Source organism: Lepidochelys kempii, chromosome 6, assembly GCF_965140265.1.
Source record: "Lepidochelys kempii isolate rLepKem1 chromosome 6, rLepKem1.hap2, whole genome shotgun sequence".
Taxonomy (NCBI): domain Eukaryota; kingdom Metazoa; phylum Chordata; order Testudines; family Cheloniidae; genus Lepidochelys; species Lepidochelys kempii.
In genome coordinates, this window is record NC_133261.1 from 128,330,228 (window position 1) to 128,343,484 (window position 13,257).

Sequence of the window (13,257 nt, forward strand, 5' to 3'; positions counted from 1 at the left end):
CCACTGAATGCCTCCATGCGTTAAGCTGCGCCCTATCAGTGCGGGAGGACTGCATGAGCTCAGAAAACATGTCATCGCGAGTACATTTTTTTTTCGCCTTCTAATCTGCAATAACCTCAGGGACGGAGATGATAGGGAGAGTGTAGAAACATTTGCACCTGGGGGGAGATGGAAAGGGAGAGTAAAATTTAAGATGATACATTTCTGAGAACAAAAGGGAGACTCTTTCACAGTGAATCAAGCAATTCACAGCAGACAGCACATGTGCTTTAGGTACAAGGTCACATTTTGCCTTTTATAATGAGCGCCTGCCGGTATGTTGACACATCACACACGGCTGGGCAACAGAATTCGGTTTCCAGGCAGCCATGGTAAGCCTTTTGGTACGTGGGGTTGGCTTCTTACGCCTTCATAACATGTAGGAATGTTTTCAAACTGCAGTGCCCTCCTTTCCCAGAGCAAGCAATGGTTTGGGTTTCACATTTAAAAGGAGGGGCTGCGGTTTTCGGGTGGATGTGCAGCATACACCTACCCCCTCCCTGCTGCATGACTATTCTCCAGGATGATCCCTTCACCCCTCCCTCCCCGCCACGTGGCTGTTCTCTGGGGTGACCCCTTTTAGCCAAGTGCAAACAGCCCAGCATGAACAGGGTCCTTTTTCCGTTCCCTTAAACCCTGTACTGTCGTTACAAATGTGCATTCACCAGAGGTGCCTTCTCCAGCTTCAGGGGCGGGGATCCTGCCTTGGGAGGGTATTGGCTCCAGGATGATGAAAAGGTCCTGGCTGCCGGGGAGAACAGATTCACTGCTTGCCTGCTGCGCATTCTCCTCCTCCTCTTCCTTCTCCATGTTCTGTGAGACTCCCCCCTTGCAGGTGTCCACACAGTGGTGGGATAGTGGTAGGGTTCCCCCCTAGAATGCCATGCAGCTGATCATAGAAGCAGCATGTATGGGGCTCTGACCCGGAGCGACCGTTTGCCTCCTTTGTCTTTTGGTAGGCTTGCCTGAGCTCCTTAACTTTTATGCGGCACTGCTGTGTGTCCCTGTTGTAGCCTCTGTCCAACATGCCCTGTGAGATTTTGGCAAATATATTTGCATTTCTTCTTTTTGATCGGAGTTTGGCCTGCACATATGCTTCTCCCCATACAGCAGTCGGATCCAGTGTCTTCCTTTCGGTCCATGCTGGAGCTCGTTTGCAATTCTGGGGGGACTGCATGGTCACCAGTGCTGCTGAGTTCGCCACACTGACCAAACAGGAAATGAAATTCAAAAGTTCGTGGGGCTTTTCCTGTGTACCTGGCTAGTGCATCAAAGTTCAAAGCGCTGTCTAGAGCGGTCACAATGGAGCACTCTGGGATAGCTCCCGGAGGCCAATACCATCGATTTGCAGCCGCACTATCCCAAATTTGACCCAGCAAGGTCGATTTTAGCGCTACTCCCCTCGTCAAGGAGGAGTACAGAAGTCGATTTTAAGAGCCCTTTAGGTCAACAGAACGGGGTTGGTTGTGTGGATGCAGTCATTTTTAAATGGACCTAATGCAGATAAATTTGACCTGACCCTGTAGTGTAGACCAGGCCTCAGGGTCTCTGCACCACATTCTATGGATATTTTAAAAAATCTCTACAATGCAAAACGTGGGATGTCTGCCTGAATGCAGTGTAGTTGTAGAGATTTGAAAAAGAGCTCATGTGTCTCAAAAGCTTGTCTCTCTCACCAGCAGAAGTTGGTCCAGTACAAGATATTATCTCACCCACCGTGTGTCTTGGGTGTCTGCCTGCACAGTTATGAGCTGAAGGAGGAGTAGACTTACCTATGGGGTACAGTTAGTATGGTTAAGGGTTCCTGTTCGTGCAGCATAATACCACTATGCATAGCTACTTGCAGGAATCAAACTGTGTCAGACCAGGCAGGTAGGAGGTTTGGCATACTGTTAAGATTCTCCTGTTAACTGACTAACCATGTGTTTTGTGGATATTAACTGTTTTTAGCTAACCTTGTCTCAAGCCATTTAAAGACATTTAAAAATAAATTTAAAAAATTGTTGTATAGGCAGATCATCTGTTACTTAAATTTTTTTTGCTGAAAAGCCCCTTACACATGCTAACAGGGGAGCAGCAAAATAGTTAAATTTTGTAAAGGGACATTTTCTTTAAAAGATGCTGTGTTAGAAACTGCATTTAAAAATTAGCATTGTCACGTTAAAAAAAAAAAATCAAGTTGACAATGTCTTTAACTCGTTTATATACCTAACTCCTTAACTGTCCAAATCCCCTTTTTCGTTGGCTATTAGGCGTGACCATTTTCCAGCTAAACTGGGCAACTGGTGCAGTGCAGACTTGTTAGACCCTTGTTCAGTGAAAGACAGTCACTAATATGGCAGCACCTGACTGCTTTATTTCCCCCCACCTTCCCTCCCAAAGTGTAAGTTTAAATCACGTGGAGAGAGAGAGAGACATTATGGGTTGGGAGGTAGAGTTTCCTGTACATTAAAGGGCACCATTATCTTTCTTTTCCTTATGAAGAGATGGGAAAACACTCTCTAAAATGAGAGAGAGAGAATGAATCTGCTTTAGAGCTCTGTTTCCTGGGTTTTAACATTTTGGTATCAGGCAGGTCAAGAGCTTCTTTTATTGGCAGTGATTTATTTATTTTTGACTCGTACACAGTGCATGGAAATACTGACGAGTGTTGGCAAGACCTTACGCTGCTTGAACTAGTAAATATGTAACTTGAATATTTTAATCACTTTGCTGGCTCCCAAATTTATAAAGTCGGTTCTTGAAGTTAATCAAAAAGCATTAAAGTAGCACTGCAAAATTTTATTCACCCACTTATTTAGGGCGAGTAACTTCTTTGTGAAAGAAGTAAAATATCATTCATTTCTCAATTATAATCAGTCCGTATTGGAAAAGGTGGGCGAGTAGAATTCCTGTGCCTGGTCTGGTAAACTTTTGTGACAATCTTGCAAGGCTGTAAAATTTAACAAAGGTGTTTTATTTAAATATTTTTCCATAAACAGGTGTGTGAACTTTTTGCCATTGTACTAACAGGTTTGTGGTAGGCATTCGTTTTCCTTTGAAACAGGAAAATAATTCTCCAGTATCTCAGATGAACAGAGGGACGCAATTTTCTGAAAAAGCAAGTGATGGTTTGAATGCAAATAGAGAAGTGGGATATTTCAGTCTAACCTTCCAAGAAAATAAATTCATGTTTTTAGCATAATTTCTTTATAAAACACTTGTGTTTAATATTGGATCTTTGGATAGCATTTTTTAGTTTGTTATAAACAATAAACTCCTGTTTTGTTTGTTTGTTCTCATTACAAGGCTAGTTTTTTTTGTCAGTGATATGTTAGTTTTGGAAAGGGTCCCTTGTAGCAAGTGGTTATGGACCTTGTCTTGCCAGACCTTGTTGTGATGTGAAATATATCTATGCAGTGCAAACAAAATACAGGCTCATTTTAATAATCCAGGCTAAAAAGAAAATTATTTTCAGTTCTTCTTTTACTCTTAGTAGTTGTTGTTGTTTTAGAGGCAATTGTTGTCTCTTGTTCTATATTCAGGATTTAATTGGACATAATCCCAAAAGAGAAACCCAATTTGTCCCCAAACTTGATACCATCAGTTTCATCCTTGGAATAGGTGCACCGTGATTTTCTCCGAGGTGACTTCTTTTCCAAGCATTTAGCAGCAGAAATGTTAGTGTCATCAAGAAGGAATTCTGAAGCTTTGCTTCATCTAGGCAGCTGCCCATTTCCTTGATTTACTTCTCCAGAGTAATCCTTGCATGGTGTAGTGACCTATCAGGCAGAGTTAGGGATAAAATGTCTACATTCATCTCTAAGCTCTATAGCAATCCTTTCCTAGCTAGTGCTTCCATGGATGCAGTGAAAATCTTAACCAGAACCCTCGCAATCTATGAGGCAGCCTGTAGTTAACTAAAGACTACTCCCTTGAAAGGAACTATCCATGTGAAGGGGGTACTGGACTCACTCAAATTTGCAAGTGATAAACTCCTGAGGAGGCATTAGAAGGGGAAAAAGAGCTGTTCAAAAACACCCTATGAAAAAGAAAAGCATGGCCTTCCAGCCCAAGGAAGGACTTCAGGCCAGGTTCAAGGTATATCTGTTTTTTCAGCTTGACTTATGTTTATGCTTGACTGCATAAGCATAAAGCTCTTCAACCCCCTCTTGCCCAATGCATGGTTTGTATTCATAGATATTAAGGTCAGAAGGGACCATCATGATCATCTGACCTCCTGCACAATGCAGGCCACAGAATCTCACCCACCCACTCCTGCAATAAACCTCTCACCTATGTCTGAGCTATTGAAGTCCTCAAATCATGGTTTAAAGACTTAAAGGTGCAGAGAATGCTCCAGCAAGTGACCCGTGCCCCACACTACAGAGGAAGGCGAAAAACCGCCAGGTATGTCCTGTCTTATAACGTGGTAGCTTGCTAGTGCAAGACTGACAACTCCCCCTGGTTTTAAAATATTTCTGACCCTTAATGGCAGCAGTAGTGGGCTAGAACACGAGTCTAGCCTCCTCTTGACCAGCGCATGCTATCCCCTGCTGATCAGAAATGCTGCCCTCCAAGCAATCCAGTCAGTTCCTTTTTGACTGACGTCAGTGAAGGAGCTTTGCACAGGAAAAAAATTTACCTTCAACCATCACTCCACTTTCCTACAGAGCCTCGTCACTATCCTTTCCTTATTTATACCCTGCCTTTCAGTCAAACCTAACTGGTTATTTAAAATGTTGAGATCTTGGTCTTTGGTGCTTGTGCGTACTTTTATAATGCCTCCGCATCTAATTTTGTTTGCTGCTTTGATGCTCAGGCATTGCTAGCCTTCAGTCGGCTTTAGTCCGGTTTTTGTTTGTGCCCGTGCCTTGGCATTGTTCACTGTTCTCAGTGCATCAGTACCGTCTCACCTTGGCTCTTTTGTTGGTCTGGCAACCCCTCAGAGCCCTCCTTGAGACATCACAGGCTGACTTCCAGAACTCCAGTAGGAGGCTGGCCTGGGGAGGGCTTTGAAGGGAAGGTAAACCCTGGAAGCGAAGTCTGAGTTGTTCAAGACTGAGTGGTAGGCCTCAGTGCCAGCAGTGCTCGTTGGTGCAAACCCAGCCCCGCCCCATGTACCCCAGCAGGGCTCCTGCTGCACCAGAGTCCTTGCCCCATGAGCAATGAACCTGAGGTCTCCACTAAGTCGTTTGCTCCAAGCGCTGGAGTCCCAAGTGCCTTGAAGTCTTGAGCTCAGGCTCATGGGATATGGTGGGCGGGGGGAGCCCCTGTTACAAAGGATTGGGACAGGAGGTGCTTGGGCAGGCTGGCTCCATGATTTGTCTCTGTCAAAGCTTCCTACTATACAGGCAGTTCAGAATCTGAGCTGGGTTTTTCCATACTGGACTCATGTAGCAACCTTGTTTGTTCTCCTCTAGTCCTCTGTAGGCCTCCTGGTAGCCTCACAGTACCAGTTTCAGGTCATTTCTCTTATCCTATATTGGCAGGGAGAGGATCTCTTGACTAAAAATGCTGCTTGGACTCCAAGTCAGGAGAGACCAAAGGTTCAGTGACTCTCCTAGTCCCATCAAGTTTTGCCATCTGCAACAGTTGAGAACCACATCTTATCCATCAAGCTGAGTATCTGGCATTAGCTACTCACCCATAACTAGGGTAGCTTGCTCTATCCCAGCCCAGGTTCCTCTCTCTGACAGCTTGGCTCCTGACAGGCGAGAGCTCTGTAGTATGGTGTATCTGAACAGATGGTTTGTGTCCTGGCCTCTTGAGAACCATCCACTGAATAGACTTCAAATTGTAAATTGAAAAGGGTTGTGTCATAATGGAAACAAGGCCATGGGAGCCCTTTTACTTCGCCCCCAAACTGATTACTTTCACGTTTATTCTGAGCTGTCAAAAGTATCAGTGCCTGCAGCCCTATGTGATCAGGTTAATGGGGAGCATGATGCATTCAGAGATCCTCTGCCTTAGTCTTCTGTGTCATGGGATATCCGTGTGGTCTTGACAAAGCAGGTGAAAGCTCTGTTTGAGCTATGCATTCAGTTCATAAAGGAAGAGATCTTAACACTAGGGACTGGTGCACCTTTATACTAAATTTGATAAGGATAATGTAGTCTCAACTGAGATACCTTTTCACGGTGATAATAGAGTTCTACCGTAGTGAGATGAGTGCTCAGCACCTCCCCCCTGCCACAAACAGAAGTTTCACGGGGTGCAGGGAGGAGCGAGGATGCGGTGTGCTCGGGGGAAAGGGCGGAGCTGGGTGGGAAGGGGCGGGGCAATGTGGAGGGGTGGGTGGGAAGAGGCGGGGCCTGGGCCAAAGCCGGGGGTTGAGCACCCTTCGGCAGTTTGAAAAGTCTGCACCTGTGATCTGAGCGACTTCAAGTCCTGCACTAAGCAATGTGACCGCCAATCTGTCAGATGACGTTTGTTCTCTCAACTTCTCAAAGGTTCTCTCAACTCCCATGCGCAGTGGAGTATCTTGTTTTGGCAGGATTTTTATAAATGTTCTTTTATTGTAATGTGTTTATACTAGAGAAGTCCAGGTCAAAGAAATGCACCTTGCACTTGGAGTGGAAAGTGGTGAGGTTTCTGATTTTCCTTAGTTCTTGGGAGAATTCATTCCCTAGTCTCGAACTGTCCCCAAAGGAAGAGATCTGTGTAGCTCAAAAGCTTGTCTTTCTCACCAACAGAAGTTGGTCCGATAAAATATATTACCTCACCCACCTTGTCTCTCTAACCATGGTCTTTGTCCTGGAGCTTGATGGTATTTTAGATATCCTGGGCCCAGGCCATGGAGTACATCTTTCGTTACTATCCCTCCTCTGAAAAGTCCATGTTAATATGGAATGATTAAGTATTAGTGATCCATCTTAGAAGATATTGTTTGAAAGAAACCCTTTTGAAGGTCAGAATCTTTCAATGTGAACAGGGAGCTCCCTTTGTCTTCAGAAGGAGAAACCTGCATGGATCAGAGGAACAGAACTTGACCTCACGGATGTAATCTTTAGACTGTGAGCTCTTGAGATCAAGGACTATCTGTCTTTTGTGTCTAGAAAGCACCTAGTGACTATTGCCATCAATAAATAACCATGTAAAGTCACTTATTGAGTTGACTTAATCTATAATTTGCATGGGAAAATGGGGAATTTCCCTTGTTGATTGTGTACTGTGTGGCTTTTTTATGGGGAGGCTATAATTTAAATCTAAGTATTGCTTTTTCCGGATTCGTATCCTGCTGAGATGAATGGGGAATCTGGATGGTCTCTCAGGGCTTGGCTACACTTGCGAGTTAGAGCACATTAAAGCAGCCCCAGGTGCCTTAGCTCACTCCCGTCCACACTGGCAAGGCACGTAGAGCGCTCTGACTCCACAGCTAGAGCAATCCTGGTACTCCACCTCGGCAAGAAGATTAATGCTTGTTGCGTAGTGGCTGAAATGCCCGGCGTCAGTGTGAACGAGGTGTTGCATTACTGCGCTCTGATCAGCCTCCGGAAACGTCCCATAATCCCCTTAAGTCAAGTGGCCGCTCTTCTCATTGTTTTGAACTCACCTAGGAATGCGGATATGCCCTTTGAAAGCTCCGTTTCTGACAGCTGTTCCAAGACAAAGCAAGCCGTTACTGTGGAATGCTGTGTGGGAGAGAGAGAGAGAGGGAGGGGGAGATCTGCTGCTGTCTGAACTTACAAGACAGCACGCTGACATGTTTTCAGCCCTCCAAAAACATACTCTCTCCCCCCACATACACACAACACACTTCCTGTCACACTCCACGTCCCCCATTTGAAAAGCACCGGTTGCAGTTAATTGCATGCTGGGATAGCTGCCCATAATGCACCGCTCCCAATGCCGCTGCAAATGTGGCCATGCCAGTGCACTTGTAGCTGTCAGTGTGGACAGATTGCAGCGCTTTCCCTACTGCGCTCTACGAAGGCTGGTTTAACTCAAAGTGCTCTACATCTACAAGTGTAGCCATGCCCTCAGTGTTTGTGAAATTTGAGAAAAGAGATCCAGGATAAATCAGAGTTGCTAAACCGTGTTAGCTAACCACAACCTTTCCATTAGTTTAGACACAGTTTAGTGTATTTTACCTCAGTGTAGCTGGTTGAGGTTGACCTTTGGGAGAGGAAGCCTACAGTTGATCTCACCGAGCTAAATTGAGGTAAAAGGTGGTGTTAATTTTTGACTATGCTAGGCAAAAGGTTGGGGTTAGCTACCCTCAATTTGTGCCTAATCTAGACAAGTGCAGTGACACTTACTCATTTATTCTCTTGCTCATCCATGCACACTTCACTCTGATCTTTCCTTCTCTCACAAATATACACTTCACATTTGTTTTTCTCACATACTAGACAGCAATTCACGAGCTACTTCACCCCATTCTCACATCCATTCACCCCTGGCCTTTTCTCCAAGCAATTAATTCTGTTCCCTGTCAAATTCATCAGTTCTCTTTTCTCACCATCCCAGCTCCTCGGGTCTCTTTCTCCAGTCTGTTAATTCTATCTCCACCCTCTCCCCCCTCCCCCCCCCCGCTAAACTTATCAATACTGCTATTTTTAATGGAGGCCATTCCTTCACTCATTCTGCTGCTGAACCCGTGGTAGGGTATGGGGAGCTTACCTCTACAGTTGCTTTCTCACTGTCCAGGCAGCTGTGCCATTAGTCTGCTTTTGATTCACATTTTTAAAGTCATCTTTGCAGCTGTATTTCGTTTGATCATTAAACGAAAGCATTATAATGGCATGGGTTGACGCCGTTATATGTACTACATAGGAAAGCCCATGTGCATGGGAATTTGCAAGACGATAAAATATGTAGTATTTTTAATCTGTTTGTGCTACCATATGCTCCTCCACACATCCTTCACTGCAGCTTCTGACTGAAGAAAATAATTCTACTGTGCAGGTTCAGCAACAGGTTCACCCCAGTTTTTCAGCAAAAGAAGATTCCCTCTATTATATTGAAGAGCTGATACTTCAGCTGCTGAACAAACTGTGCATTGCACAGCCACGGACTGTCCAAGATGTTGAGGTGAGAATGGCAAAGCTGTCTTATCTAATACCGGAAAACGGGTGCTTGCTTACAAAATGACTGTACTCAACTATTGTAAGTGATCTAATGTTAATTTATAACAAGGTAGAATATAAATAGGGCATTTTTCTAAAAGATTAGTCAGTGTTCTGCTTTCAGAAAAGGAGTTATATTTGAGCTGCAATTAGTTTCTGTTCAGAAGTCTCATAACTGTCTGGTCATGTTTAAAACAAAATCTATTCTGTATTTAAAAAGTGCAGAAAAGCATAGCTAGCTGCGAATGTTTTGTATTGCTTTAGTTAAAATAGACCTTGAACTTTAGAATTCAAAGCTTGCAGGGATTTAATCTTCCTTTTTAGTTAATCCCCAAAAGCAAAACGTAAACATTTTAATGTAATGAATTTAAACTACCGATTTAGGTCATGATCTTGCAACTGATAGAGAGTGGGCAGGTTGCTGTTAAGCGTATGGAAATATATTGAACTCAGTGAGGCTCTGTATTCTTGCAGCTGTCTGTCTATGCACTGTCAGTTATAGAATTGGGGCCTTAATGGGCTGCACTTTTTAACAGACACATCCAGAGTTATGTCGTAGTTTTAAATAGCTGTTATCTTTCACATTAGAAAAATTGACTGCCTAAAGAAAAAAGGGGCGGGGGGGGGGCGGCATTAAAAAACCAGCCTGACTGGTTTTGTAGCATATTAGACAAATTACAGCTTTGTATGTAAGGCACTTTCAGTCCACTACAAGCTGATGATCTCATCTAATATTCTACAGATTTGTTATGGAAATGAATAATTTGTGAGTACTTATAAAATGTAAAATATGTTTATTTACAAAACTGATCTCCTGGAGGGTTTGAGATTCTTAGTGTGTATAGTGTTTTTAAATACATTACTTGACATTGAGTCAATTGATTAATTCTTAATATTGGTTTATGATTGTTGTTGTTCAAAGATTTGTATAAAGCTAAATAAGCTTATTTTGTAGATGTCCCTTAATAGCCTTTATTACTTTTAGCTACCACCAGCGGAGTCTGGATTTAAACTTTATATGCAGAGGTGAAAAGCTGTATGTTCTATCTCCAGTCCCCAAGCTATCCAGTCCTCTAGAATATAGAGCAATGCTTTGCCATGTCAGAGACTGTCACCTGCTCGCCAGCTCTGTAATTTCTGTCTTCTAATACAAAAGGAATGCTAAAATAAGTTTATGTGCACATTAATTTCCTATTGGGTGTAATTATACTCCACATGTATGAGCTAAAGATTTTAGGTATGTATTTTATTAAACAATTACACCGGTACTGATTTATGTAAGAAACTTTGTCTGTAAGATTCCCAAGTCCTCACACATTGTTTCTTAGAGAAAAGAGAGGTGCTAACCTTTTATAAAACTGCCAATACTTTATCTGAGCAAAGAGATATCTCAGCACATAAGATTTTAGCTATACACAGGATTTAGTTTTAGTTGTATCTTTTAAAAAAATTGCTTTTTTTCGGTAGTGAAACAATATTGATAAAAGCACTTAGTAATATAACCTAACTAGACTTGATTATTTCATTAAAAATGAGGAAGTATGTTTAAAGAGTAACTGCAAGTTCCCAAAAACAGTAGTACACCTTGAAGGTCAACAGACTTAAACTCTACCAGATGAATGTAGGAATGAGTCAAAGTCTATTCATGGAGATCACTCTGCCACCAGACCCCTGAAGCTTAAATCTGGAGATTGTTTGTTTGCTGTACACCTCAGCTGTTCTCAGTTGTCATGATAGAACACAAGGAGATCAGTGATCTAAGATCCTGTTCATGCAAATACCTACACATGCCAGTAGCTCCCATTGGAGTAAATGGACTATTTGCATGTAAAGTTAAGTAGGTGCGTAAGTGTGAACAGGAGCAAGCCTAAGGTACCCAAGACCCAAACCATAAAGGGCTTAATAGGTTAGAAACAACACTTTGAATTGTTTCCAACTATAAACAGGAAGCCAGTGCAGTCTTAAGCCCAAGTGTCATATGCACTCTGTGAGATGAACTGATAAGTCAGTGGACAGCTATGTTCCACATTACCTTGTTTCTGGGTGACTTTCAGGTGCAGTCCCAAGTGAAGTTGATTGCAGTAATCCAGTGTAAAGGTCATGAAGCAGTGAATAATTGCGGCAAGGCTTGCATCCAAGAGGAAAGGTTGCAATCTGTTTATTTGGTGTAGGATAACAAAAAGGACTGTTAGCTAGTATTGCCATGTGATCATTTAAAGGAACTCTGAATCTAGCAAGACCGCCAGATTATACACCTTCCTGTCAAAACGTGGGCAAAAGCCCTTTATTGAGGGGACACATCAACTCAGTCATCTCCTGGATGATTCCTGCAGCTAATGAGTAAAATCTCTGTCTTGTCTGAATTGAGCTTCAGCCATCTAGCCCTCATCTAGATGTCAGTCTTGACTATACCCTGGGAAAACTGAACTATTCAGCTCTGGTGACGGTTGTAAAGTAGAGTTGTATGATGGCACCACCCAAACCATGTGTCACATCTGATGTTGAGGGAGATGAGAATAGAACCTTGTAGCACCCCACTTGAATGCCTTTGAGGAAAAAGAGCAATTGCCCATGACTACCTTCTGGGCCCACGGAGAAAGGAACAGAGCTTTTCATCTGGGTTCAGTTCCTACTTCTGTCACAGACTCTCAGTGACTGTGGGCAAATTACATCTTCTCTCTGTGCTTTAGGATAGTGGTGCCCAATCTTATTACACAGGAGGGCCACATAAACCTAATCCAGAGGTCCCCAAATTGAGGGGAGCAGAGGAATGTTTGTGGGGGGCGCAGTGGGACCTGGGCCAGCTCCCATAGGGATTGGGAGGGAGCATCTCCTACCCCTGCTGTGGCTCCACACCCTGGCCCCAGCATCCGTCCCTGGCTATGGCTCCGTTCCCAGACCCACTCCCAGATACAGCCCCAGCCTCGGCCTCCTTACCCCGCCTGCCCCCTCCCCGCCCCCTTGCTCCCAGCCCCGGCTCGGGCGGTGGGGGCATGGACAGGGGTAAGCGGGGGGGGCAATGACCCTGAAAAGTTTGGGCATCACTGACCTAAGCACAAGCTTGTGTGGGCCAAACAGCTTCTGCATACTTCCTTGTGTAAACTAAAATGATGTAAACGTGATGACAAAACGCTAATGAATCAGCCATTAGTAGGGTATGTCTACACAGTAACTAGTCATCTGTGGCTGGTGTGTGCTAGCTGACTTGGGCTCATGGGGCCCATGCTGCAGGGATGTTTCATTGCTGTATAGACTTCTGGGCTTGGGCTGTAGCCTGGGCTCTAGGACCCCACAGGGTGGGAGGGTCCCGCAGCCCAGGCCTGAACATTGACACCACAATGAAACACCCCTGCAGCCCAAGCCCCATGAACCTGAGTCGACTGGCATGGGCCAGCCACAGGTTTTACTTTGCTTTGTAGACAGACCCTTAATTCCCCATCTGTAAAATGGGAACAATATCCCTTTGTCTTTTCCAGTTAGACAGAGAGCTCTTTAGTGTCCCCTCTTCCTGTGTTTGTACAGTGCTCAGTATGATTGGGCCCCATCTCAGCTGGAACCTCTAAGTGCTGTCATAATGCAAATAACAAAGGGCAGGAAGGACTGTTTTGAGGCGAGATTTGAAAGGATGCTTGTTCTGTGGGGAGTAGAAGATTGTTCCAGCCTTAGAGGTGGGGCTGCATGAAAGGAGAAAAGCCTAAGAGAGAGAGCAATGGAGCAGTTAGAAGTGAGGAAGCGATGGGGTACAAACATCAATAGGGAAATTAGGTGAGTGACTATTTTGCAAGCTTATGTATGCTGACTGGTTAAACTGCATTTCTTATGTTTGGGCAGGAGCGAGTTCAAAAGACATTTCCTCATCCAATCGACAAGTGGGCTATAGCTGATGCACAGTCTGCTATAGAGAAACGAAAACGAAGAAACCCTCTCCTACTACCTGTGGACAAGATACATCCCCTATTAAAGGTATTTTAGATAAGTCTCAGAGTTAATTTTTACTTTATGCTATGTTTTGCTTGTTTAGCATAGTATCTTTAAATATTTCTTTTTTAATTTGTGTGTAAACTATTGTAGAAAAGAAAAGACAAATCCAGATCCGTTTCTGATGTTGGTTGGAAGAGTAAAAGTAGCCATTTTAGTATACTGTATTTATGTAAATGTAGCACTAAAC

General features: G+C 43.8%; 1 protein-coding gene across 5 annotated transcripts in view; it reads left to right on the forward strand.

Annotated features, from left to right (window-relative positions):
* The window catches only part of SOS2 (SOS Ras/Rho guanine nucleotide exchange factor 2), a 111,347-nt gene that overhangs the window by 21,907 nt on the left and 76,183 nt on the right, over positions 1–13,257 (forward strand). For all 5 annotated transcript variants that reach the window (XM_073350211.1, XM_073350213.1, XM_073350214.1 and 2 more), the window contains exons 2-3: positions 8,929–9,054; positions 12,921–13,052. In XM_073350211.1, coding sequence (XP_073206312.1) covers positions 8,929–9,054; positions 12,921–13,052 — 258 coding nt within the window. The remainder of the gene's footprint in view (positions 1–8,928; positions 9,055–12,920; positions 13,053–13,257) is intronic.